The sequence below is a fragment of the Lepisosteus oculatus genome, chromosome 7 (assembly GCF_040954835.1).
Source record: "Lepisosteus oculatus isolate fLepOcu1 chromosome 7, fLepOcu1.hap2, whole genome shotgun sequence".
Lineage (NCBI taxonomy): Eukaryota > Metazoa > Chordata > Actinopteri > Semionotiformes > Lepisosteidae > Lepisosteus > Lepisosteus oculatus.
This window is the reverse complement of record NC_090702.1, coordinates 52,116,850-52,144,470: the sequence shown is the minus strand read 5'-3', so window position 1 is coordinate 52,144,470 and position 27,621 is coordinate 52,116,850. Positions and strand designations below refer to the sequence as shown.

The 27,621-nt window shown below is 39.4% G+C and overlaps 1 protein-coding gene and 1 long non-coding RNA gene across 3 annotated transcripts in view; one reads left to right on the top strand and one right to left on the bottom strand.

Moving 5' to 3' along the window:
* Window positions 1-699: 699 nt before the first annotated feature.
* The window catches only part of itpr2 (inositol 1,4,5-trisphosphate receptor, type 2), a 160,575-nt gene continuing 133,653 nt past the window's right edge, over window positions 700-27,621 (top strand). The window contains exons 1-5 of one of the 2 annotated variants that reach the window (XM_069192742.1): window positions 700-1,255; window positions 15,913-15,983; window positions 18,598-18,707; window positions 22,847-22,933; window positions 25,999-26,157. In XM_069192742.1, the coding sequence (XP_069048843.1) occupies window positions 1,164-1,255; window positions 15,913-15,983; window positions 18,598-18,707; window positions 22,847-22,933; window positions 25,999-26,157 (519 nt within the window). In that variant the 5' untranslated portion in view covers window positions 700-1,163. The remainder of the gene's footprint in view (window positions 1,256-15,912; window positions 15,984-18,597; window positions 18,708-22,846; window positions 22,934-25,998; window positions 26,158-27,621) is intronic. The other variant, XM_069192743.1, reaches the window with a different exon arrangement.
* On the bottom strand, window positions 12,969-15,553 carry LOC107077971 (uncharacterized). The gene is made up of 2 exons (XR_001478949.2): window positions 15,456-15,553; window positions 12,969-13,993 (listed from the first exon to the last, which is right to left on the bottom strand). It is a non-coding gene; the product is annotated as an uncharacterized lncRNA (long non-coding RNA).

Here is a 27,621-nt window from a genome sequence, read left to right as displayed (position 1 = left end):
CTAGTCCCCTATTCTCTGATCTGTTTTCCACCTTTCATTTTGTTGTGTTTTTCAATCTTTGTGTTCTAAAATGTTAAAAAACAATCTGGAAAAAAAAGAAGATCGGGACCTGGATGTGTGTTTTTTTTTATTCAAGTCAATCTGCACTTAATGGAAATTTGGAAGCTTTTTTGTTACTTCTCTTTTTTATGTTTTTGTCATTTGTTTTAGGAACTTTTTGGTTTATTTATCATACCAAAACAGTGAATAAAAATTGACCCACAAAAAAGGAAATGCACTAGTTCAACTTACAATCGATCCAAGCTCACCTACTGTAAAAGGTAAGGGGACAGCTGATGCTACCAGATTCACGACAGCTACAGTACAAACACGCCTGTTCTTGACAAATTCGTTATAATAACAACTTAACATCCACAGTTAAGTGCTAATAGGTGGGGCTGCGCACTCGTGATGGTGGAGGGGGGTCCCCATTACCTGTGTAGCGCTTTGAGTGGAGAAAAGCGCTATATAAGTGTATGCAATTCTTATTCTTATTAATAGTGCTTCTTTCCAGGTGTGACTAATAAGAGAGTACGTGCATATTCAGTGGGTAAGAAAGGCAGATCACGTGTCCTGAGTTTTGAAACTTTGTATCGATCTTGTTTAATTTTTCCGGTGTCCTTTTGGGTTTCTTCAGTTCAGACATTTGTGCCTGTGCTACAGTTCAGTAGCACTGGCAGGTGACAGCCTACTCACCTAAGCAACATTCCACAGCAGTATGCTATCACTTCCTTCATTGCATTGATAGGGTCTTTACCGCTGGCATCAGTCAAGTCTCCTCCCCGCCGTGAATGTGAAAGAGACCAAACTCGGCTGCCACAGGAAGAAGCAGGGGTATGGTCTGCGCCGATACAGGCTGAAACAACTTCTCAAAGTCAGACATTGTCGGAGTGCTGGCATGCAATGGAGAGGGTTTCTGGTTGTGGAGCTGTGTCGCTTCTGCATCGGATGAAGTAAAAAAAGAAAAAGAACTGCGGCACTTTTCCGAAGGCAGTTTGCACCGTTCCTCTGTGGACACCTAATGGTTGCTTAGCGTTGCACGATTATCCGCGAGAGCACGAGCAGGGAATTTCAAAAACCGTATTGATCTCGACTTCAGAAAGGATAAAAAAAAATGAACTAAAATGTCTGAGCACAGATCCAGTTTTCTTCACATTGGGGATATTGTCTCCCTCTACGCGGAAGGCACAGTCAATGGCTTTATTAGCACTTTGGGGTACGTATTTGCTGTGCAGAACTATTATATGCATTTCAAGGAATTTAATGAACTATGAAGTTAAATTATGAATCGCAGGGTGTAGCGTTTGTCACATATTCTGTAAGGTTATGATAGATATGATGTTAATGTTGAGAAGACTATCATTTAACATTGTAGTGCACTCGGAACACTTTCTCATGTCATTGGGCCGAAAAGTAGGAAGTAATTTAAAAGTTGTCGAAAAGGCCTGGAGCTCATGCAATGAAAGAAGGAATTGCTTAAGTGTTTTGGGGGGTAAAACGGCTATAGATTATTAGTATTCCATTATATCAGATTACTTTAAATTGTAATGCAAAACTGGTTGTTAATGTAACTGCTCTCCATGTAAACGACGATTTTTGCATAAACCAATGCGCGATATTAACTCTTCAGTGGGCCTTCGGACTTTCTAGAGTTCGAGACGATTTGCGTATTTCTATAGTTCGCAATAAGATGTTTGTACTAGATTTCAGTTTCTGTATTCACCAATATATTGTTTCACAAGATGTCATTTTAGGAATTATGAATGACTTACGTGTGTCTACACTCAATTCCTTGTGACTGTCATTGCATGGTCTACCTTTTCAAACTTTAACACACATCTTAAACTTTAACATTTCTTACATTTTGATTTCACAGCAGAAAATGTGGTAGTCAGCGTTTGGGAAATGAACTCCTCATCTGATTCTTAATTCAATTCCAGCTTTCCAGCAATGGGGACATTTGTTTTAAAGCACACTCCAACATAATGACAGACACTTTAACCAGATAATAAGTCACTGAAACAGTGTTGGAGTAAGATAAGGAAGAAGATAATTACAATACAGCGTTTGAACTCTTGAGCTCAGTAGTTGTGTTTTCAGAATTGACAACTGAATTTAGGTTGTGGAAGACCGCAGTGTCTAGAAATTATTATAATGCTAAAATAATATTACTTTATTTTATATAGCACCTTTAAAAGTGGCTTCTCAAAGCGCTTAACAGAACAAAACCAAATTTGAGTCCATCGTTATTTGGCAATAAATGATGCATGTCTGATTTTGCAAGTAGACAGTGTTAGGGGTTTTACTCTAGCATCACAGAGGAGGTGTTTTCTGAGTTGTTTTTAATTTGTTTTTAAAAATGAGCCCATTTAAACCAATTATGGTTTATGACTCGCCCAGTCTGGAGTAGCCAGTTGTCTTTGACTCAGTGTACAGTAACAACTCCTGTACCCACACTGCGAGATTGAGAGGGTGCAGGAGGGTCCCCCCTGTCTCTCCCCCGAACCTATGACCATGAAGCCTTCGTTCTCTCCCCATGCCACAAGCGTCTCGGGGACGGGCAGGACATTCACTGCACACTTGCTCAGCCTGGGATGTTGTTGGTGGAGCAGAGAGACCTAGCTGACAAATCCAGAATCTGCCCCTGGTCTGCACTGCCGGTCGGGGAATCCCAATCCCAGTTGGCTCCTGACATGACACCGTCTGTACCATTGAATCCACATGGCCCTCTGAGCCAGGAACTGGTCTGGCTGAGCCACTGGAAATCCCTCTTTTATTCTTTTGCTTAAGAGATCTAAGGAAAGCAATATGTGTTATATTTATTATAGTGGTTATGCATACTAGATTACTCTGGGACTGGGTGCTGACACAAGTAAAATCAGTTTAGTGTAAAATCTGAGCCTTCCTACCTTAAACAGTGTTTTTATCTCTTAATCAGCATGACTACCAGCCCTGTGAGAATCCTCGCGTTTTCGTGGTTTTGTGTTTGGATGTCTTCCCTAGTGATAAGATTCCCCCGAGCTCTCTCCCCCTTCTGAAAGGGCACAGATATGCAGGGAGGGCCCGAGAGATCACTGCCAGCCCCACCTACTGTGATTCCAGTAGTGTGGCTTGTCTAGTGTGAGCTGTTTGAACAGGCTCGGCCTTCCAACGAATGTCAGGCCCATGGCTTTTCTGGATAAGAGCAACGCTGCTCCAGCGACTTTTTGAAGAATGCTTTCCATTGTTCTCTGCCCGCTATGGCTGCTTTCTTCGGTGTCCATATTTCACATACCGTCAATAAAAACAACATAAGGATAAATTGGTCTCTTTTGTTTAGAATGAAGGATCAAGGATTTTGAGTTTTGTGGAGCAATATGGCTGATTGAGAAAGCAAAACAACACCACCCACAAGGTGTTCCTTTAAGTTGAAATAGTAGGGATTGCTTAAAGCCCCAGAGATGGTAGGCATTTGATTTTCTTGTCCTAGTTCATTGTGCGCACTGAAAATAAGCCAATATCAGTGCACAGTTTAATGGATACAGTGGCTTGCTCTTTACCATTACAATCCAAGGAAAAAGTTTGTTCTGTTACGCAACATGTAAAACCAAGCAAAGACCAGATCATGTCCGATTCATCATTTTATCCTGTTGTGAATCTTGCTTTGAAGTCTTCTGTTCCCATGTTCACATTGTGTGGGGAATCACTGTGAGTAAGAAACGCTCTACCTACAGTAGAAGGCTTTTAAGTGGTGCTATGTGAAATGAGGCCTTGATTTGCTCATGCAGTTTATATGTCTGGACCTTGGATTTAAATCACTATCTCAGGCACACCTCCCAGTGCTCAGTCAGCACAGCACAAACTGAATGCTTCGATAATCTTGTGAAATGTGAACGAGTGACCTCACCTTAACTGTCCCCCTTCTACACACTTCCTCCCAGACGTTTGTGTATTAGTGGATAGGAATTGATCTCAGTGATGTGGTAGCACTGTATGACATAAAAGTAGTTACAAATGAGGGGATGCCATTCTGTATGTCAAGCTTGTTTGGTAATAGAAGCCCAGTTGTTTTGTGGAAGAAACCAGGGACACCTGGGTGATGTCCACCACTTCTGAGTTGACTTTGTCAATGCTTTTGGGGATTAAAGCGCCAGGTAATGTTTTCTGTCCAAGATTAAAATGGTTTGGTTCCTTCAGCCTGTCAGAGGAGGGTATTCCTATGAGCCCCTCCTCTGGACCATTGGTAGGACACCATTGAACCCTGGAGTTGTATTAATGAGGCCTGCTTCTAATATCAGAAACACTTCTACCACTCCTATGCTTATACTGCTTAATACAGAACTTTGTCCTTCCTCTACCAGAGGCATGTTGGCTTCTTCTTTGGTGAACACCTGAGTGATATTCTTGTTTACTATATTCTTGTTTCTCTTTCATTGTCTGGATATTTCCCACTATTGTCCTGGATATATTGTATTCCATCCTTAAAGTGTCTTTTGCTGTTGTAGTACTAAAAGAACCTAGGGAATGGGTTAAGGTTTATTCCATGCTGAAAACAGAAGAAAAGAAACACAGCACTTCAGCTGTGGAGCCTTCTTCGGGGTTGAGAAAGAGAGGAAAGTCTCTTTTTTTCCCTGATTTTCCTCTTTCTCACACCTGAAGATGGCTTCACAATCGAAACGCTGTGTTTCTTTTCTTCTATTTTCAGCACGGAATAAACCATTTCTTGTTCCTTTGCAGACTACGCATGCTGATGCAGCTTCCTACTAGTACTAAAAGTACTAAAGTACTAAAAGAAAATATCTTAACCTCCACTGCAATATTCCCTTCCACCTCTGTCTGGGCTTCTCCAAAATCATTTTATACCTCAGTTTGGATTTCATTGTACTGCTCGTCCTTAACTGGACCTCGTCTTATTTTATTCATTTTCTAAAGAGCTAAAGAGCTTTCTAAAGCTTTTTTGCCTTATATTTTTCTAATAGAAATTCTGTTTTTTTTTTTAACCTTTTGATCTGGTTACTATTGGGATAAATTTGGGATGTTGAGCAAACCTTATCCAATTTTACTTCTCCTAAATCCTCTTATTCCTAAAAGTCTGTTTGCCTTAACTCCTGATTTGAAGCAATACAGTTTCAAACTAAATTTCAAAGCCACTTTTAAAGGCGCTTTATAAAATAAAATGTATTATTATTGCTATTTTCTAGACACTGTAGTCAGAACTGCAGTCTTTCACAGCCTAAATTCACATTATGATCAGAGTTCCCTAATGATTCTCTCACCTCCTTTTGTCTTCCTGAATCTCCATTGTTTGAAAGATAAACAAGATATACTGTACAGTATACAAGCATTCCTTCTTGGTGCCCCAACAAACTGGGAAAGAAAATAGTCCATAACCATTTTGGTTTCTTTTGCTAACATTCCTACAGGTCTTTTCCATTCTGTGCAGGTAAAGTTACAGTTTCCCATTCTTATTTGTTGGTGGTGTACAGTACAGTAGGTACGCAAGAGAATTGTTGCCAATAGCCAGATTCACAAATAAACCGTTGCATGATGTACTGTAGTATATGGTTTGTATGATTAAAATACATAAGTAATGCTCCCTTGTGTGATAACTAAAGTTCTAATATGTTGGGTTTATGATCATTTCAATAACATTGATCAGCTAAAAGAAACAAAAGTAATCAGGAGCTTATAGTAATCAGTTAAGATAGCATGAATCACTGCTCGGCATTTGGTGTGCTTGCCCTTATTCATCTTGTGCACTGACAATCCAGTCTTGTGCACAGACTGTCTGTCTCTGTCTCTGTCTCTGTCTCTGTCTCTGTCTCTGTCTCTGTCTCTGTCTCTGTCTCTGTCTCTGTCTCTGTCTCTGTCTCTGTCTCTGTCTCTGTCTCTGTCTCTGTCTCTGTCTCTGTCTCTGTCTCTGTGATCAGCACCCCCCACTGTAATGCAATTAAAAAGTGGCGCACAACTGGGAGAGTTCATTACCATACAAAAACATGACCATGCTGAGATATGTATGCTGGAAAGTGGGTACTTGAACAGGGGGTAGGGAGAGGCTCACTCACTAGCTAGATTCATTCGTGATCCAAGTCTGTTGTGCGGCTAACTGGAAAGTAACACTTAACAGCCTTCAGCACAGTCTCATCCTGCTGTGCTCTTCTTCCATCCAAGAAATTGTTGGCCAGGCTGAATCGTGAATAAGCGAATTTGTGAATGTTAAATTCACTGATGTCAAGACCCTACTGTATACTCTGAATACCATACCTTTAGAATGTTTTTGGTAAATCTGATCCATATAGATTCTGAGACACTTGATTTCTCCAGCATTAGTTCCTGGATACTCTGTGTGATATTTAGCTCAAGATCTCCCACTCGACTATCTTTCCTGTCCTTCCGGACCAGGTTTTTTCCACTAATGTTGCATTCCTCCCCAGTGTTTTTGGTTAGCCTTTTTACTGTGGTTCCGGTAACATCATAATTTTCCGCCATGGCTGCTGCTTTCTCGTGTAATGGATTTCTAATCCTCCTCACACTTGTGCTAGGAGCAATGTGGACACATTTAAGTTATCATTTCAGGCCTTATTTGGGCAGTAAGATCCAAATGAGTTTGTGATTCTTCACTGCGTTTAAAAGCAGCCACGGGTCTTGTAGTGTTTGCCAGTTTATTCAGAAATATATTTCTGTATACTTGTAAATTGTCTAGTTGTTGTGCATATCAATGCAAATAAGGCCATCTTTATCTTTTGAAAAATGCAAAATACTTATGATCTGGTTCCTATGTGTTTTAAGGGAATGGTGTAAAGCATGCTTGTCTGTAACTAATTAACTTTGTGTGTTACTCTGCTGGTTTGAAACTTAAGGCTTTGTGTACCTTATCATGTCAGCTTTCAGACCTGATGGGTGAGCTTGTATGCCACTCACTGTAATTATCAGAGAAGGGGGTTGGGATTGCAGCATAGGTGGATAGACCATTTATAATGTTTGCACTGTCTGAATGATGTTGAGCATGCAGTACACGCCTCGCTTTTTTGCCAGTCTTTTACAGGCTATTATAGGCTGAGAAAGCATTTGGTTAATTGTGAGATAATGGTCCTGGGAGTCCATTAAATGCATGCATTATTGCCTTTCTTCTCATCAAAGAGGTTACTGATGAGCTCTTTCAGTAAAACTAACCAATCCGTTCTGCAAGGCTCAAAGTTAACCTTTTGAGTGCCCACTCACTTGTTTCTTAAGAGAAGAGGCCACTGCTTGTCTAATGTACTGTATCAGGTGTGCTTTGCCAGTTTAGGCTTTCTCAGTCAGTAAAAAGCTGTAGGGAAAACAAGTTTTAAGACAGTCAGATATGGTGCTTTTATATTTTTAACCATGCAGCTGTATTTTCAGAAGCATTTTAACAAATATTTTAATGTATTAAACTCTTAGATTTGGTATATTAAAAACAAATTCATGATTTTCTGAATTCCTCAACTTTATGGAGCTGAAGCACGGTATTTAATTTAATCATTGTATTTTGGTTCATGGCTCATTTTAAAGCCTTATCTTTCAGAACATTTGATTTTCACCTCTTGTCTAATGGGCAATTACTAACACTGGGTTTCCGCCTCTACACTGTAGAATCCAGCGGGTTGTCTGTGTCTTTTTAAGTTAAAATCGGCTCTGCACTCAGGAGAAAAGTTAAATAGATCCTGTTAAAGTTGAAGCTGTTTCCATAGTAAAGAAATGTGGAAAATCTGTTGGACTCAGAACACTAAAGTCTGAACTGGGAAGCCTTGTGGTTGAGTAATGTTGGTTTACTGAGTTTACTCATAGGTTTAAGACAACCCAAGGGCTTCATGGCATGCTAATGTTAATAAGGATGACTTGGTCACCCCGTGAGTCCTTAATAACGTTGGATTGTCACATCTAGATAGATGAAGGAGCAGCAGATATTGATAATCTATAGGCCTTTGGGAAGTCACCCGTGAGTTTTGTGTTTGAGTACGTCCAAAGTCTCTGTAAAGCAGGTGCCATGAAACCTCAGTGCTCTTATCTCCCATCACTTTGCCTCCGCTGAAACATCACCCTTTTCCCACCCTTTTCCGGCTCCCTGGTGCAGTCCGTGCTGGTTTGCTGAAAAACTGAAGGATGTCCTTCCTCTTCCTCACAGGTTCTCAAACCTTTTTTGTTGGCCCTCTTTAAAAATGAGTTCAGGCTTTGAAGACTTCCCCTCACACACAGTTTTCAGGAATAATTACACGGGACGTAACAAATTCTTTTCTGAAAACACACCTTACCTTTTATAAGCTGGAGTCGCCAGTGAATTTCTTGATTATCACAACATTGTCCAGCTTGTGGCGATAATCAGAACTTTGTCCTGACTTTGTATACAGTCTCTGAAGAGCTGTTCTCCAATCAGCTTTCCTCAGTGTTTGAGTTCAGGATAATCCACTTCATCAATGGAAAGTAAGCCAGAGGCTAGGGTTAGAGTCGCTTCTTCAGAACAGCATCACACAAGATGTGAACCCAGTCGTCTTGGGCTTTTAAGTTAAGGTTGGAATTTGGAGATAACTGGTATTTGAAAAAAAAACAAAACAAAAAACAGGGTAGTTATTTTGTCCTGTTTGTAATAACAATGCTATATACTGTATTATCACTCTAGTTTTAATTATAATGTCTAAGATAAAAACCAAGAAGGAACAATCAACAGAATCCAATCATTTGGATTCTGAATCAAGCCATGCTGGAAGTAGTATTGCTCCATATTTTACCTTTATTTACGCATTATGTGTGTAACGCACAACCTCCAGGTGAAAACCAGTCACTCAGAACTTCTGAAAGTAATTACAAATGAACAGTAGTTCCAAAATGAAAAGCTATAAAAATGGGATGAACGAGGGGCAGGGTAAGCTGTTCTTTCTTACAGTTAACATGTTTTTAAAGATCAGAGTTTTATGGATGCTTTGATTGGAAACCTAAATCACCGTGAAAAAACAAGTTCTGGTCTCAATTACTGTGTTTTTGATTCAATTAATATCTTTATAAAATTCTAGTGTCTTACTCAAACATTCAGGAAATTTCATATTCTTCTAAACTACAGTATACACATTCACACAGGTTAGAAAATTAAAAACATAAGAAAGGGCTACAAATGAGAGGGATCAGTTTGGTTTGCCCAGTTTGTTGGTTTTCTGTAACTAATTGATCTGAAGATCCCATTCAGTTGTTTCTTGAAAGATGTTTCAAGATAACCTGTTCCCCCTACGCTAAGCCCTTGGTGTGTGACAATGGCTCCTGTTCTCAGTTTTAAAAGAGCAGCAATAGATGCAGCTCTTGAAATATAAAAAATAAAAACAGTTTTGCATTTACATTTACCTTGCCTGTATTGAATGTGCTTGCTTGGAAGAGGACTGCAGACCTTCTGAAAGTGGATTTTACTTGAGAACGATGTGCACTCAAGTAAAAAGAATTACCAAAAATCAAAAGCATAGTTTTCAAAATGTATTACTACTTCTCTTAAATGCAATCTTCATTTGAATGATGGTATCAGATATGCTTTGTTGAGTTAAAATGGCTTTTTATTTGTGTTTCTGTGTCTTGGTTTGCTGTCTTATATTATAAAGTAATGGTGGTAATCCAGATAGTTGAATGAGACATTAAATGGTAGTCTTGATTACCTGGTCATGGCACTAATCTTAAGAGGGGGATTCAGCCTAGTGTCTTAGATATATTCCACTATGGGCTGGTATAATCTGGCCTCCTTAAAATTCGCTCTCAATTCAGTTGGTGAAGCAGTTTCTCACAGATTTCCCTGATCTGTTGGAGAATGGCTGCTGCCGAATGGGTTGTTGGTTCCCTATTGTATGTGGAATGTTTTAGAATTTGGGATGGAAAATGATAGTTTGTACAGTATATCCAAGGAAGATTAATCATCTTTAGCATTGCAGCTGTTAAAAAGTACAGAGATAAGATGGTTTTACGGAGACCTACTGGTGCCTCAGAGACAAAAAATGTTATCTTGTCAAAACGCAATAACTATTGCGAAATAATGCATTGATATATCTTTTAAGATGCAATATTTATTGCAGAAGAGCACAATTATTGCAAAATAATAAATACATTATTTTTATTTGCAAATAAATAAATGCAGTCTTGTAGTAACACAGTGATGTTATTTTTCTCCCTAGGGCTAACATGCTTCCGTATGAATGTAGCCACTCAGAACAAATAAAATCTTCGTGTCTCAGTTGTAATGGGGTGCATTACAGACTGTTGAGAACGAGTGCATGAGATACGAGTTACCGATGGATATATTTGACTGGAATACAGTAGATCTCCAGTATCACAGGCTATGTTGGGAGCAGTGTCATTTGTGGCGAATCCCAGGCAAGGTTGAGGTTGCGGTCTCTTGGATATCTCCTGGCCCCTGATGTCCACAGCAGACAAGTCAAAAGCCCAGTCGTGTGATCCAGTGGGTATGGAACACGTTTTTCAAGACGTGTTGCAACCTATGTTACTGAATCGTGCTCACTGAATTAGTCCTTGTACATTCTCGTCCTCTAAATCCCTCCACCGAATTTCGCAACAGCCCTTCACCGCAGCAATGTGATATGTGTGGTTTGGCCTGTCTTCCCAAGCCTCTCCCAACCCCCTTAAAACACTCTGACGAGGGGCTGGCCACGTGCCCCAGCAGGCTTGGTCAGCCGTGCAGACTCCGCGGGGTCACAGGGTTACACTGAGTGAGCTCTGTTTCACTAACACCCTTGAAAACCCCCCAGAATGCACACAATACCATTAATCAAAAGATTGCAACACAGGTAAAACCTCTAGTCACATCCACATGGCTGGGAGCAGCAAGGGGACCTTCAGAAGCAATCAGGAAGGGCAGTGCTAGAGTCTTGGAAAATTCTGTATGCTTTCATCAGAGGTGTGACACAATGAGAATGACCTCATGTGAGCATTTGCCAAACTGCCTGGAGTTATGTCAGAAGTGTTGAGTAATTGGTGGGTAAGGAAATATGTTTTATGCTTTTTGGTATTTTTAGTCTCCTTTAATTTGCACCCGATTAGAGGGCAATTAATGTTCTGTCAGATTCTATTGCAATAGTTTGCCCATGCTGTATGGTTGAAGTTTGTACAATATTTTATTGTAATTTGCATCTTTTAAAGGAGAGATTTTTTTAAAAAGGTGCAGCTGCCTACAGTATATGTTCTCGACGGGTTACGGATGGACTCCTCCTCGTGCACAGCTGCTTCCTGGACCTTTTTACCTGAGCCAGCAGTTTTTTTAAAACGCCCTTCATTTCAGGTTTACGTTTCACTTTGTTCATTGTTGCATCATGTCACAGTTGTTGCTGCGTACTTGCAGGAAAAGGGAACTTATGTAGTAAGTTTTGACGATCACTGCACAGATACTTTACCTCACTTTTTGGGGCTGCACCCTTATTTAGGAGCTGATCCCTTTTGAATTGTACCGCAGCCACTTTGCAGGGTTTTTTTTTTCTAGAGCCAAACTCTAGAAAACTGGTTAGACTGTGTGCAGATGTGGTCTGTTGAACAGAAGCTGTTGTAAACTAGGAGTTGTAAGCTCCTAGTTCTTTCACAAAAGGGAGCTTTGCTCTATTCAAAGATGCCTGTTTGTGTTTTAAGGTGATAACTAGCCTTTGTTTTTCCATCACTCCATCACAGTCCAGTTCTTTCACGCTGCAGAGGTATGAAGTGTTTTCAGTGAGACCTGCTATTCGTTTGCTTTCCCATTGTATCCTATAGCCCAGAATGTTTTGCTATAGACTAAATCCTAAAAAAGGAATATTCCTCCTGTCATATTACTACAGTATCATTAATTCTATACCAACTGGGCACTTATACTGTACCTCTGCTATTGATCCAAGGCTGGGGAATGACCTGCCAGCACTTATCAGATCTTGCAGGTCAGCTGGGACTTTCAAATCATGTATTAAAACTTACCTTTATTCAATAGCTTTTGATCCTGTTTAATTTACTGTTTTAATTTGTGTTTACCTTTCTCTGTTGGTTTTGCCTTTGTCTTGTTGGACTTGCTTTGAGATGGTTGCTATATAAACTAGACTGTAATTAAAGGAGCAAGGGAATCGGGAGGTCTGTGGAAGATTTGGTCAGGAGGAATTCTGGCAGTGACGTGCAGAGACACTGTTTTGGACGCTGTGGCACACTGTTGACAGACATTGTAGAGTTAATGTGATAAGCGAGTGAGGCTGCACTGACAGGAAGGTGATACAAGAGAGTATGTCAGTAGGGTGTGTGAGGGAGTACTGTATGTGCTGGACTCCATCTGAGAAGAGGAAATGAAATGTGACAATAAGTGTGACTTCCACTGCTACACAAGAGAGAAGAAGTCCATAAAGTGCATGTGACACTGGGTAAAAGGCAGAGCTGGGCTGTGATGTGCCAATGTGCTCGTCATGTATGATTTACATTGAGTTCACCTGGAGTTTCAAACTCCAGAACTGTACCACTGCCTGTACTAATACAGGCCTCAAAGTTTATTCTGCGGCCTCATTAGTATGTTTAGCAGTTATGTTGTGCAATGTCAAATCAACACTGCGTTAAGTAAAATTGGGTTTTTGCACGACCTACAGTATATCATGTGCACTGTGCGTTCCTGTGGATGTCAGATTTGTTTTTTCTTTTTAACTTGAATTGAGATTTGTGAATGAAATAGTTTTTCTAGCAAAAGTCCTGCAAAATACTTTTTTCATTCAAATTAATTTATTAATTTTTGCTCTTGATTATACATTGTTCAATGGGGATCATTTTATTTTCTGATAATGATGCAAATCTAAAATAAATTTAGATGGTAAAGTAAGGTGTGTCAATATCCCTGTAGTTCTGCATGCAGTTGCTTCTGAGAACAGCTTTCATATACAGCATAGACTGAAATTTCTATTCTTTTTAACAGGAAAGCAAGGAACCTTAGTAAACCAGAATTCACAATATTCAACAGAAAGGAAGTTTTATTTTGTGTATGTGGTGGTAGAGATAATTTAATACAGTTGGCTGTTCTTTAAAAAAGTTTTTAATCTATTAAGTAAAGGAAGCTGGTATCAAGACGTTTAAATGGGCTGTTCTTATCATGTTTTTTTTTTGTAGGAAAGGAAATGTTTCTTTGTTGCTCTCTCAGCAGGCTGGCACCACTGAGCCTTTAAGAATACAGCCGGCATGGCTGAGTCACTCATCCAACATGTTTGAACAACATTTCCAGTCATTTCTTGGAGGGCATGTGCTTCCAAAACCCTAATATTTTGTAAATCACTTCTGGCAAAATAAAAAAAAAATATCCAAGGCTGCTTCACAGTTCTGTGCTGGTATTGCCACTTTTTGTTAGTTTGGTTGAATTCAGAGCATCTGTACCACCTGTCTGGCAACTCTTCAGTGTGCAGCTGGATGAAGATTTACTACCGCTGGCTGCCTGAAATTGCCTGTGTAGGCACGATCAAGTCTTGTCATGGCTCTTAAATTAAAATTTTGCATAGGCAAATGGTAGGTATTTAGCTTGGGACATAGTCAAGACTTTTTTTTTCTCTCCTCTGCCAGTTACCCAACCAGTTGTACAACAAATTTGTTGACTTTGCCAAACCCATATATGACAGTGGGTTCTAGGTTATTAGTGGATCTCTCAGTTGGCATACAAATGTTTGTTTTTTTTAATTAGAACTGGCAGGAGTCTTTTCCCAGTTTCTGTCGGCTCTGGGCAGGATGAGGAACGTTCCTCTGAAATGTCTGTTCTGTCGCTGCCAGCTGGGCACCCTTGGCATCCCGGTCACCTGCAGGGCGATGTGGGTAGATGCTGGCCGACTCAAGCTCGCCTTCCCCCCAGAGTGTCTCTGCCAGTTGGCCACCATCACTTAAGGGGGTTCCCAGCTGTAGTCTGCTAGGGGTACAGCTCAGGCCATAAATGGCAATTTGTGGAGTGGTCACAACCTCCACTCCTACTGAAGAGTTGAACTGCCCAGTGGTGCTCCTGCCAATACATTTTTAAATGAGCAGACACATACGATACATCAGGTCCTTAACAAGTTTTACTACAGGTGTTTTTGTGTCACTTAATGGTAAAATACATACTTTCGTTTGCACGTGAAGGTCTCATTTAACCTCATCAACAGCATCGTGCCAGAATGGTCTTAACTCTGTGCTGTCTGTTTGTTCTTTATAGTCGACAGGCATAAAAGTAGCTGTGTGTATGATTGCTCCCGCCATGTCTTGCTGATACGACCTATTTAACATGATAAAAAAGCTTTCAACCATGTTACAGGCTTTGTCTCAAAACAGCGAGGTCATGGAAAATAGCCTGAACTAAAAATAAAGCACTCAGCATCCTGAATGGGCCACCTGATAGTGGTCCACTTTGATAGTTAGTGGAACAGTAAGAACTGCGTATTAGATCTCTGGTAATACAAAATCAGGCTTGGCCTCCTCATAAATGTCATAGCAGCCATCATTTAAACCGTATGCATGTTTTTTTTCTTTGTCTTTGAATCACAAAACAACAATTTATCTAAAGCAAGTGCCTCTGTTTTTACTTTAAAAGGTTGCGGCTAAACTATGTGACACATTGTAAATAAAACACTTGGTATATCAAAATGCAGTTTGTTACACGTTATAAAGAATTTTTTTTAGGAAGTTAACACTCTTAAAAACAGAAGCAGTTAACACCGTTAAGCAGAGGTAAAACAAATATCTCTGACACACAGATTTCATTTTAATTTATTACAGTTCCTGAAGTTCCAGAGACGGAAAAAGCCAGTTTTTCATAATCAGAAATAAGTGAAAGTTGACTAGATGGGTTATGAGGTTTTGAAAAAGGTTCTTCTCCGGATAGCAACATTAGCTGCAAAGTTTAAGAATTCTAGCAGGTGTAAAAAATGAGATTTCAGCACAGATGAATCAACATTGTGTGCTTGATCCCATCCAAGAGTTTTAATTCTTGGGCAGGATGAATAATATTTGGTAGAATGCCTGGTTATGCATGGATATGGAGGACACAACATGATGATGTACAGTAGCTCTAACATTATATTCTGTAATTCTTTTGTGTATAATTTTGGGTGTGTTGTGTATGAACGAATTAAGCTGAGTTATAGTAGACTCGAGAGGTTCATTTCTCCGGAATTACTGAGTTGATATTATTTATATTCAATATTTGTAGGCTTTGTGTGTTAGGAGTTGTTTCCTATATGCTGATATGGAGGTTTGCAAATAACTAAATTTGTCAAGTTTAATTACTCTATAATTTACTGTATTTGTAATCATAAACACTTTTGGGTGTGTTCGGTTCACAGTTAAGATAAAAACATTTGAAAGAAGACAAAAATTGCTCATGGTGTGAAAACTGTTTTTAGTTTTTATCTTGTTAGTTAGGTTTTGTTCAAAGTTTTAGCCTGCCATTAAAGCCAACTTCACAGCTGAATAAAGAAGCCACTTACTTTATGGTTTGATATTTCTTGGCTCAGGCCTGTCAGCCCTTCTTTCTGTGTAGATCTACAGTAGATTTCAGGCTTTGCGTATGTTTCCTGTTGGTGTCCTGAAGTCACACTGTGGTATTAAACCGTTTACTCAAGGTTGCTTCCTTTTGTAAAACCATGACTTTTTCTCTCCTGCACGAGTCCTGTAATGTGTTAAGTAAGCACTTTTTTTAGGGAGAAGTAACTCCCAGATATGAACTTGGCTGCATAACAACAACAAAAAAAACATCTTTGATTTCCCCTTACCAGTATAAATATTACACTTATTTCTTCCTCTTTTTTTTTTCACTGACACTACACATCAAGCTGCTAGGTTTTAAGAAGCTCCTCTCTTGTGTCCCCCATGGATAAGTTGTCTGTTTGTGTAGGTACTGTAGGAAGGGAACCATCTAACTGAAGGGCTGTCTCTTCCTTTCAGGCTTGTGGATGACAGATGTGTGGTGCAGCCAGATGCCGGCGATCTTGCCAACCCCCCAAAGAAGTTCAGAGGTTCGTACAAAAGCGGTATTTGCTGTACGTGTGCTGTACGTGTGAATGGGTCCCTGTTACAAATGTGAGAATTGTAATAAATGTACTGCCTCCAACTGTACTCTTACAGTACATATATTTGTACTGATGGACAAGATGGTCATAGTTAAAATATTAATACCCCAGGCTCTCCATACACAATAAAAGGGATGCACATACCTCTAGGATTTGACCACTTTGGACCTCTTTCAAACTGAAAGCTGTGAAATAATGACCTGTTTTGAGCCCACAGCTTTAATCCAGGTTAGGGATTGAAAATCAAGCGTGGCAAGGAAACAGGAGATGTTCCTCACCAGAGCTGCCTTTAGAGAATCTGCTGTATTCTTTATATACTGTAAGAAGCTGACCCCTTGGCAGAGAGATTAAATGTGCACAATGTCTTATGTCTCAGGATTCCACAGGAAGATCATACATTTGTTTGAGGAGGCAGTAGAATTCAGCCAATTGTTATGCTAACTGTGAAAGGTGTTTTATTTCGAAAGAAAGAAAAATGCCATATTTTTCGTACTGTATTTTGTAGACACTTTGCTTGCAAGTGATACTGAACTAAGAAAAAGTTTAATACATTTTAGTGGAGTAAGTTTACAGTCCTTCTATACAGTATGCAATTTGAAGCAAGGCAATCGTTAACATTTTGTGAAAAAATACATCGTTGCATTACAAATTCCTTGTAAAGCAGCTTTTTATTTTGTTATCAAGGGTGATATTTGAAACCATGATGAGTAAACATTTCTGGTAAAAACAGAATGCTGTAGCTTATCTGAAAGTTACACACTTGCTTATTTAGGTTTTAAAGATAACATATCAATATCAAGTTATAAAATTGATTATTTTATTCCTTTGGAGTTCCCCGATATGGGATGTCTAGTTACTTCACTATTGTGAAGTAAAAAGTAAAAGCTGTGGAGAAATGTACAGTAATTTCTAGTAATGACATTGTGAGTAGTTTGGATAGTTGATGCATGGAGTTTCTATATCTACAGATATAACAGAGTATTTGCCAGTCTAATATTAGGTTGATACAAATTCAAATGCCATTGAAACATTTAGTCGGTGGAACTTTAAAGGTTATCTAAAACCACTGTAGGGATTCAAGGAGTCACAGCACTGAGCTGTGTAGGTTTGAGATGAGTGTTTTCATTTGTGACGGAAATGGACTTTATTTCCACCTACAGCACAGTGACTATTCCTGATAATGTTATCCCCGCAGTTTTTTCTAACACATGTCACTCAACAGGTGTCTGTTTAAAATTCAGGTCAGGAGTAATGACCCTGGGCCAGAGTCAGATTTCTACATCACTGTATTTCACAATTACAAAATTGTTCCTTATTATACGCGTCGAAGATACCATTTCTATATTACAAAAAGGTTCAAAGTACTGATTTCTTGCTGGTGCACATACTGTAGTTATTTTAGTCCAGCTGAACAAATTATTCCATGCCAAATGGTTGTACCAATTAGTGGGAGGAAGTTCTGTAATGGAATCTGTTTTGTCCATAAGTGACCTAAATATACTTTTATTTCCAGTACTCAGTGTTGTTAATCTGTTTTAAACTGCTGTATGCCTGGAAGCAGCAATCACCCACTGCACTACTCCAAGGTCACTACCTTCCCTGCGTCATTTAACTCCTTTCAAGGTGAAAGAACCCATTAACTAAACACATACAGTACTGTATGTCATTAGCCAAATCTATCAATAAACAAACAAGAAAGTATTGCAATGTCTAGTTAATGACAACCACCTATAGGGTGATTTTCTTATACCTCAGATCCATATGTGTACCCACAATTGCATGTTTAAAATACTATAGTGATTATCCTATAAATTATCCCCCAGCAGTGGAAATCCAAACCTTATTTCAAAATAGATTGAGTGTATACTAATCTTTATTTAAACATATGACACAAGTGTACAGTCCAGTTCTGTACCACACTGAACTGTCAGGTGAAACTGAGTTAACTTCTTGAGGAAATTAATTCATAAAACAGACTTCGGTGTCTCATTATAAACTCGAGACTCTCTGAGTTTCTTGCACAGTCACCACTGAATTATCTCATTACTAATAATTTATCATGATGAACATCATTTGCTTTCTCCAGCATGGTAGTTGTTTGGCTGGGTTCAGAAATTTCAGCTTCTTAAAATGTGATCCGTTACATTGCGTTCATTTTTTAACTGCATGCACAAATCTGAGATTTTAACTCCTTGTGTAAGTTCTGAATGCTTGTGATCATAAAAATACTAATACAATTATCAGTGCAAAATTACAGTCACCTGGTAAATGCTTTTGGTATTGGTATTGGAGCCAGGCTAGTTATGAGCTTAACATGTTTGATATACAGATTTTAGATTTGTTATAAAATATTTTTCTGGGAGTTTAGTGGCGGAAAAACAGGAAGATGTGTTTTGTCTCCCGTTGGTTAAAATAGGTATAGTGCTTAAAAAATACTGTGGTAGCCCCACTAAGTTTATCTGTTGTCCTTTCAAACACTGGCTTGAGTGTTGACATAACTCCAAAACTGTGACTTTAAATGCAGTAATATGAATGTTTAATTTCCAATTTTTCTCAACAGACTGTCTTTTCAAGGTATCCCCCATGAACAGATACTCCGCCCAGAAGCAGTTTTGGAAAGCAAAGCAAGGAAAAGGGAATACAGAGGAAGAACTGCTGAAGAAGTTGCAGGTAAAAGCTCTGTGGCAGAACTTGGCACTGGTGTTCTCTATATGCTGCAGACCATGAAAATTGGATGGAATGTTTCCTCACTATTCTAGTCACTAATTTGATCTGAGGACTGCTGGATGTACAGATTAAGGGTGTGTTATAAGATATAAGATAATTTCTTGCATTAGGAATTTGCGTTTTTGCACACCCCAACTTGCTCCCCATGAGACACAGACAGGGAGAGAAGCTTTGGGTCAGAGCGCAGGGTCAGCCATTTATATGGCGCCCCAAGAGCAGCTGGGGTTCAGGGCCCTGGTCAGGGGCCCAACAGAGTAGGATTCCTCTGCCGGCCGCGGGATACGAACCGGGAACCTTCCGCCACTGCTCAGTGCTGTCATTGAGTGAGCACAGTGGGTCTTTATCACTAGAAAGCTCTTACATTTAGGAAAGTAGGAAAGTTAGAGTTGTTGTTTGACTAAAATTAGCTTGTATGATTTGTGAGCGTAAGTTAATCGTGTGATTAATCTGCATTTTTAAATGATGGTAACAGTGTAAAAGAGAATTTTACAGTAGCATAATAAAGTACAAACAACACATTTAGTACTGTTACAAATTGGGGTTTAAAAGAAAAATAATAATTAAAATAATCATAACCTCCTGTGACAGTGGAACACACCTCCCACTGCGCTCCCCACTCCGTGGCACGTGGGAATGTGCAGCCTCCAAACCTGACGCCAGTCAGCGCTGTGATTTAAGATCCCCACGCGCCCGCGGACGGCGTTCACGGCAGAACCGAATGTGTTCCCCTCACCGGCGACACAAACTCATTTCTCCGCCTAGAGAAAGATTTCTCTCCTATACCAGAGAGCAGAAACTTCTGCAGACGACTACACACCGGCACACCGCAGGGAAGACCACACGCACTCTGTCGGTGCTAAGGCAGCCTCCTGACTCGACCGACACTGTCACACTCCCAAATATTTACCAAGAATATACCCGAATGGTTGGTATAGTTAGAGACAACTGAGATCTTTGTTCTCTGGCACAGCTTTGGCAAAGGAATTAACATTTATTAATAATGATAATAACACAAACTGAACAGAACAGAAAGTTATTCTATTTCCAAGCAAGAGGCCCACATCCCGACTAACCAACCCCACACTGCTGCCAAGTATTTGAAAATCCTTTTCTCCCTATTCCAAAAAAATGCTAACGAGGAGAAACCATTTTTAAACTAGGGATTCTTTATACAGGAAATCAGAGTTTCCTAACAACAACAGAAAGGCAAGGTCTTTCAACAACTATCAAATACTTAACTACAATCTGATTTTACAGTCGATCAAATTCAGGATCTCTTGTCTCCGGTGTCTTCCTTTACTCTCTCTTCTGTGTTCCTTCACCAGTCTTCTCTCTCTGTCTTTTTATCCTGTTTTCCCGGACTGTTGATGACTCTTAATGATTTACCAAGAACTTAATTTAAAGCAAACTAAGGTAAACCTTCGGATTTCTTCGATCATGTGTCTCAGCCCCCCTACAACTCGGTAAACACCACAGTTCCTTTCTTGCTTTGAAGCTCCTGAGAACTGCACTAGTTGACATTAGTTAGATGTTGACCACAAGATGTTTACTGTGAAGTTATTCATAAAAACGTCTTCATACGATTAATAAAAACATACTTTTTTAAAAGTACTAAGCAGGTATTGCATGATATTGTTACCATTTGCGGGGATGGTTAAATGATGGAATAGGGAAGTTGTTAAATCAATATAAAATTCATCATCTGACACCAGCTTGCTATGTAAACAAATAATAATTTTATCCCCTATCGCCGGATTACTGAGCATTACACAGCACGTGTGTCATTCGTTCTCCAGCACATTGTAATAATAGCATTATAATCAGGATATCATCATCACAGAATCAGATTTTCCAAATAAATAAGACAGCAAGCTCTCTTCTATAATAAAACTCAGAGTAGGTACTCCTATAGCATTCAGGTCTCCAGTCTGATTTCAAGGAGGCTCTCTCACAGCATGTTTTTGTTGAAGATAAGGATGATGGACCTTCTTACATTCTGTCCTGTTCTTAACTCTCTTTTATACAATGGTAACTATGGAGACTGGCTTGATAAGCTCCCTATGAATGACCCAGTCACTCTTGAATATGTACAGTATGTTTTAACGTGGCTAATGTAATGATCCAACATTGACTTTGTTTAATTTGACTTAGTAATTAGGAACACCCTTTGAATATCTATGACTCATGGATAGATATGTAAATCAAACACAATAATAGGCATTGACTTAAACCTTCTGAATGAGGTAGCTTTGCTGGCAACTAAATACTTTGTCATCTTGGCTTTACTCAACTGCCCCATCTGTCAGAACTATATTATTGTAAAACTAAGCAGTCACACCTACAGTACTTGTATTCTGCCTGTTTGTTGCCTGAGCCATGTTACTGTTACTGCATCGTGTAAGAAGGTTGTTAGTAGTTTGAAGAGTGTGTACAGTACAGAGAACAGCAAGAATTTGGTTTAATTTTTGCACAAAGTAATGTTTTGTGTACTGTCAGTTGATATTACTGCAGTTTTACCTGCAAGACATGGCATCCTTTTCCATGGTCTTTTTCACCTGCCACCCGACATCTTTTCAGCTTCTTTTACTGCTGTCTAATTTAAACCCAAAGCTTCTGCTGAGATTTCCGTTCAAAGGCCTGTTACTATCCAAATATTTTGCATGATCTTCTTTGTGAAAACAGGATGCAGTTTCTCACATGTTGGCTGCTGTTGACCTTAACCTTGTCATATTCAGAGATGGATTAAAAAATGGTGTTTTGAAAACAATAACTGAATAATAACAATATTATCTTAATCAAAATAGCCCTGATATGTATTCAGAGGGAGGTAATATCACTTCTGTCACTTGCTCAGTGCACTAACCCCTGTTACACTTTATTATGTATACATCTACTACCTACCAAATAAGATAGATGTACCTAGTAATTTGCTACAAGAAGTAGCACTTTGATGCATTTCAGTTGCTATGTCCTGCAGGCTTTAGTATAAAGCCAGCAGTAGGCACTAGATGTGTCATGCTTATGAACTTGGTCTCAAGGCTCAGCCCTTGAAGTGTTGTGTTTCTTCTTTCTACTTCTCAGCATGGAACTAACCTTTACTTTTTCCTTTTGCACCCAAGTCAGGCTAACACAGCCTCCCACTCACACCTCTAGAATATTATTTAATGCACTGCATTTCTGCTTCAGTAGTACAGCTTGCCAAGCCTGAACTACAGTGATGTAATGAGATATTGCTTGTTTCCTTGACACAGTATACTGTATAGGATTTTAGTACAGAATTGCGCTGGGGGCACAGGGAAAATTCCCAGGTAAAAAGTGAAAACAAAGTTCTACTGATCCTCCTTAATTATAAATACAAAACAGAAAATAACTGGTAGCGCAAGTATTCACACTTTGCTGTGACGCACCTTATAAGCTCTGGTGCCACCAGTTGTTTAGTGGTGACTTAACTTGTTGAATGGAGTCCACATGTGTGCCATTAATGGGTTAAATGTCAGCCACAAAAAAAATATTTTTTTGTAGTTAGTAATTTGTCAGAAAACATAATTTCTTTGATTTTGCTGAATAAATTGGAGTAATACAAGCAATACTGAACCTTACACGTTACTAGAGAGTAACGTGTCACAGACAACAGCTGGCAAGCAGTTTAACTGTGTGTAGTGAAGTACTCACTGTCCCCTCTGAAACAAGGAAGGAACAGTGTGGTGGTAAGGCAGTGAATGGCTACACCAAGTAAGCCATTGATAAGATGTCACAGTGGCACAGAGGTTAGCATTGTTGCCCCACAGTGCTGAAGCCTGGTTTCAATTCAAGACCTGGAGGTGTATCTACATAGAGTGTATGTTCTCCCTGTGTTTCCCCCCACAGTCCAAAAGACACCCGAGCAGGTTAATTGGCTTTTGGGAATTTTGGCCCTGGTCTGAGTCCTATCCCACTTTGCACCCGTTGCTTGCTGGGATAGGCTACAGCTCCCCTGTGACCCTGTATTGGGTGAAACAGGAAGAAAATGGTTGGATGGATGGATGATAGGCTATTGATATCCTTTCTGTAAAATGCATTAAAAATTCTCTTTGTTTTGACAGCACGCAGCAGAACTTGAACGGAAGCAAAATGAATCTGAGAATAAAAAACTACTTGGAGACATAGTTAAGTACAGTAATGTTATACAGGTATGTAAAGCTTTTTACTCTTGTCCTCAACCACCTGTTTTGAGAACAATTATCCTGCTTTGGAGTGGATACGTGTTTGTTTTCTGTGTGGAGTAGTCTGACAAAGTGAAGGTTAGGTCAATGTTTGAGTTTACAGTATCAAAATATGAATAAAAGTGTTTGAGTTTCAAGTATTTCAAGCTACTTTTTCCAAGTATTGCTATTACAGAAAGTGTTTATTGTATACATGTTTTGGTGTACAGTATGTATACAGTAAGTTCTACATGTACAGTAATTCTGTAAATTGTAAAACCTTGCATAATATAATCTAAAGATTTTAAGATTAGGGTTTTTCTCAGTAGAATCTCACAGATGGTAATCTTGGTGACATCTACAGCTCAGGCCTTTAAAAGGTCACTGTTTGCTGTTTATTCAGCGATCAGGCAGTTGATACACAGTAGGAACACTTCACGGCTTATGTACAAAAGTCCTCAAGTCCTTCTTCGCCACAGTGTTAATCCTGATCTTCAAAGCTGTTCCATACAGTATGCAGTAACAATATTAGGAAGAGGGGGTGTGTCTCACAATGAGTATTTCCTTTCAAATATCTCATTAATCATATCTATTCTGGCAGCTTTCCAGAATCCAGGATTAATTTTTCTTTAAATTGCAGTGGCCTGTATAGTTCTGCCTGAAATGATAGCATACTAAATAAACCACAAAGTTTGTTCTGAAAAACACATTAGAACTTGATGTTCTAATCCATCCTGTCCATTCATTGTCTGCACATGAACATTTGTATATGTAACAATATAACAAACCTGGGGTGTCTAAGCATTTATAATGTGTTTAAATGAGTGAAAAGTCACTATTTTTAAAGGAAAAACCACTGTCGTTACGGAGAAAGACAAGGAGTTTAAGTCAAAAATGAACAAGGTGAAAAAGGATTCTAGAGACAGAAGTGAGGATCGGTTCTGTGTTAGGATGGCAATCCTAAGCAGGCTTGGAAAGGGCTTAACGTAATGATGGGTTGAGGTGGGAAAATTTAGAATGGGAATTGTGCTGTTAACTCATCCTTTGTGACTGATCTTAATTATTTTTGTGGATGCTCTGACACTGGATTTTAGAGATCAATGTAATGAGATAATTAAGGGGATTCCCATCAGTTCATCTATATAGCTGAAGGAGACAGATTAAGCCACACAAGGCACCTGGCCCAGCCAGATTGCAGGGCAAGGTGCTAAAGTTGTTTTATAAATTACTTAGGGGAGTTTTAACTCGGTTACTTCAGGCACTACTTGAATCTTGTATAGTGCCAAATATGTGGTACCTGTACTATAATACCTCTACCTAAGGCCAAAGCACTAAGTGGCTTTTGACGGGTGGCACTCCCCCCTGTTAGCTTCAGCAATTGCATGGAGAGGGTTTTTTGTAAACATCTTAGCCTCTTGATTGCAGATCTGGATCCCTTGCTTAGAATTTAATTTAATAGAAGTGTGCTTATAAGGAACACATAAGAACTGAAGATGCAGCCAATGCAGTGAATTTTGGTCCTAGTCATCTCCAAAAGGCAAGATTGCAGACGATAAACTCACGTATTTTATTTATTGATTTTATCATTTTAATACGATTCATACCCACATACAGTTGGAACGGCTGTTGGGTTTAGATATTGATAGGATCCTTGTAAAATGGGCTAAGGATTTGCTAATGGATCGCCCAAAGTGGATTCTTAATGAACAATACGATTTCAAATGAAATTGTTTTAAATACTGGTGTTCCGCAGGGCTGTGTTTTGTCAGCTTTACTTTTTTCTATCTATAGGAGTAGTATGAAAATGCAGGAAACGTCTGTTAATTTGTTAACATAGCTGGATGATATGGCCCTAGTAGGATTGATAGAGAAGGGCTGGCGAATTACTTTAAACAGGTAAGTAAACTGGAACAGTGGTGTCAGTCTAGCATGCTTCATGTTAGTGTTGATAAAACCAAAGAACGGGCTACTTATGATAGCATTAGATTTTCAACCTATCTCCCTTATCAACCTGCAGAGGTTGTTCAGCGTTTCAAATTCCTATGATCAGTAATAGATGAACATTTAAGCTTTGCAGAGAATACCGCTGCATTCTTAAGGAGGCTAGTCAACGTATGTTTTGATCAGCAAGTTGAAAGGGTTTGAAGTGGGTCAAAAGACAGCATCCTTACTTTTGGTATCACAGTGTGGTATAGTGGCCTGAGCATTAGGAGTAAGGGGAAATTGGCCGGAACTGTTAATATTGCTAGTAAAGTAATTGGCTGACTGCAGAAATGGCTTAAAGAGCTGCATCACATTGCAGTTCAAAGGAAAGCTCGGCTTATCGTTGATGACCCCTCCCACCCTCTTTGTTCCCATTACATTCAGAGAGATATATACTGTTTTAGAATGCCTGTGGCCAAATAAATCTTTTGCTCCCTGTGTAATTGGTATATTAGCTGCAGCTAAGTGTCCGTTTCCTGTCAGATTACTGTAATGATAGTGTAGTATGGACAGAGCGAGATACTGCATGTGTACAGTATATGCACTGTCGAATGGGTAGAACTATTGTTAGAAGAAATACCTGCTATTAATGTGTATTTATTTTTTGTTGAATGCACTTTGTTTTTTGTAGCTTTTTGATAGTTATGCCAAAGACAAATTATTAATATCTTGGATGAACAATAAAGTTATATATAAACATGTAAATATGTATTTATTCATGTTTATCACCTAATGGCTACTTTAGCAAACTCTATACAGTAACTCAATAACCGGCACTGAGCTGAATAGCGCTGTAGTGTAATTCTAGAAAAGAAATGCTGAATACCTTCCTTGTTTTGACATCTCAGACTGTTAAATAACAGGTGTGCATTGCTGGCTTTTTGTGTTCTGTAAGTAGAGAGCTTTTACAATTCAGATTCACTGAGGTGCACAGGAATCATTGAGGAACATTTGTGTTTTGTAAATACAAATTTCCTGAGTATTAACTTAACACTTTCCTCTCAGTGTTAAAAAAAATATTGATCTAAACTACCGATTATAGAACATTGCATGTTGGGTTTTTTTTGCAGCTCCTACACATCAAGAGCAACAAGTACCTGACGGTGAACAAGAGGCTGCCTGCGCTGCTGGAGAAGAATGCTATGAGGGTGTCGCTGGACCCAGCAGGGAACGAGGGCTCCTGGTTCTACATCCAACCCTTCTGGAAGCTGCGCAGTGAAGGTGACAATGTACGTCTGAGAGAAGCCCGCAGGTTCTCCGGGCAGAAGGATAAGTTTGTCTTCATTGCCCATAGTCTGGGTACAGAACAGCTGAATCTGGAAGCTGCTGTGATTGCACAGCATTCGTTAGTGTACAGTGTCAGGAGCTATTGGCGCAGCTTTTATTTCTGGAGGGAAGATTGAAGGGATCTTTGCATGGATTTCGGCAGTAGTTAAGGGTTAAGAATAGTCAGAGATGGACTAGCGAACCTACTGTGACTGGCCAGCAGCTGTGAACTCAAAGCAGAGTCGCAGGTATGTTTTGTGACGATACAGTATGTGAAATTTAGGACTGAGATACTTTTGCTGACATATTTTTTTGGATTGGAATTCTACTAAATATTTTTTTCTTACTGGAAGTTCTGGTATACTTGTAGACCACACTCCCAATCTATTAGATGAGAGAGTAAACGTTTTAAAATTCAACTTAAAAAAATGTCTGGAGTAAAGAAAAGTGGAATTGACAGAATTTTTAATGTATTTTAAATTTAGAAGCTCCAATTTATTTTCCTGTCTCCCTCCTCCCCCGATTTGGAATAAATTGCTTGGCTCGTAGTTATAAACTGCGTGATTCACACTGAGAATGAGGGAGTGCAGGCGGACAGACCCCTCTGACGAGCCCACCTTCGAGTTACAGGGCTTTTTATGCATCTCAGATGACACAGCCCTGTGCCAGAGGCTCACTGTTTAGCCAGTTCATTGTTGTGCGCTGCTGCTTGAGTAAGTCAGACTCCGCAGGTGACATGACCTGGACTTGAATCTCTGTTGAGGAGATCATAGATCAGCCTGTGCCTGGACAGTAAGAGAGGAACCATGTGTTCAGACATTTGGTGTGCTTGGCTAAGGAGCCAGTGGTGCACAACTTCCATCTGTGGGATTATAACTAAATGTCTCTAAGTCAGAATCCTCCCAAAAGGTTGATGTAATTCCTTCTCATACCTTAAGAGGTTGAGCTGATTCCAAGAAAGTTCTTTTAAGAAACAGCCGGCTGAGATCATTGGATCATTGAGCTGCTAACTACCAAACAAGCTAGATGGGTTGATTGTCCTCCTCTCATTTCCTTGTGGTTTTTAGGAGTAACCAAAAAGGCTTGCCTTTTAATTTAAGCAGTCCGTTTTAATTTCCTTATCTTCATACTATTTGGAATCTGATTTCTCCACCGATTGGTGCTTTACGGGGAAAAATAGCCTTCTTTTTCTCAGAATAAAATTTAATAACATACCAATCTGTTTGATATGGCACGACAATTAAGCAATTGAGTTATTGTTTGGGGTGGTAAAGTAGACTAATGCTGGGGGCTACGGACTCCCAGCCTGAAGGAGTTAAAATCCAGGGTGGGACATGGGTGTTGGGCAAGGCGACACGCATAACCTGCTGCAGTAAATGCACTTCTGTACACATGGGAGCTGTCATTCTCAGTTGACTACATCTAAG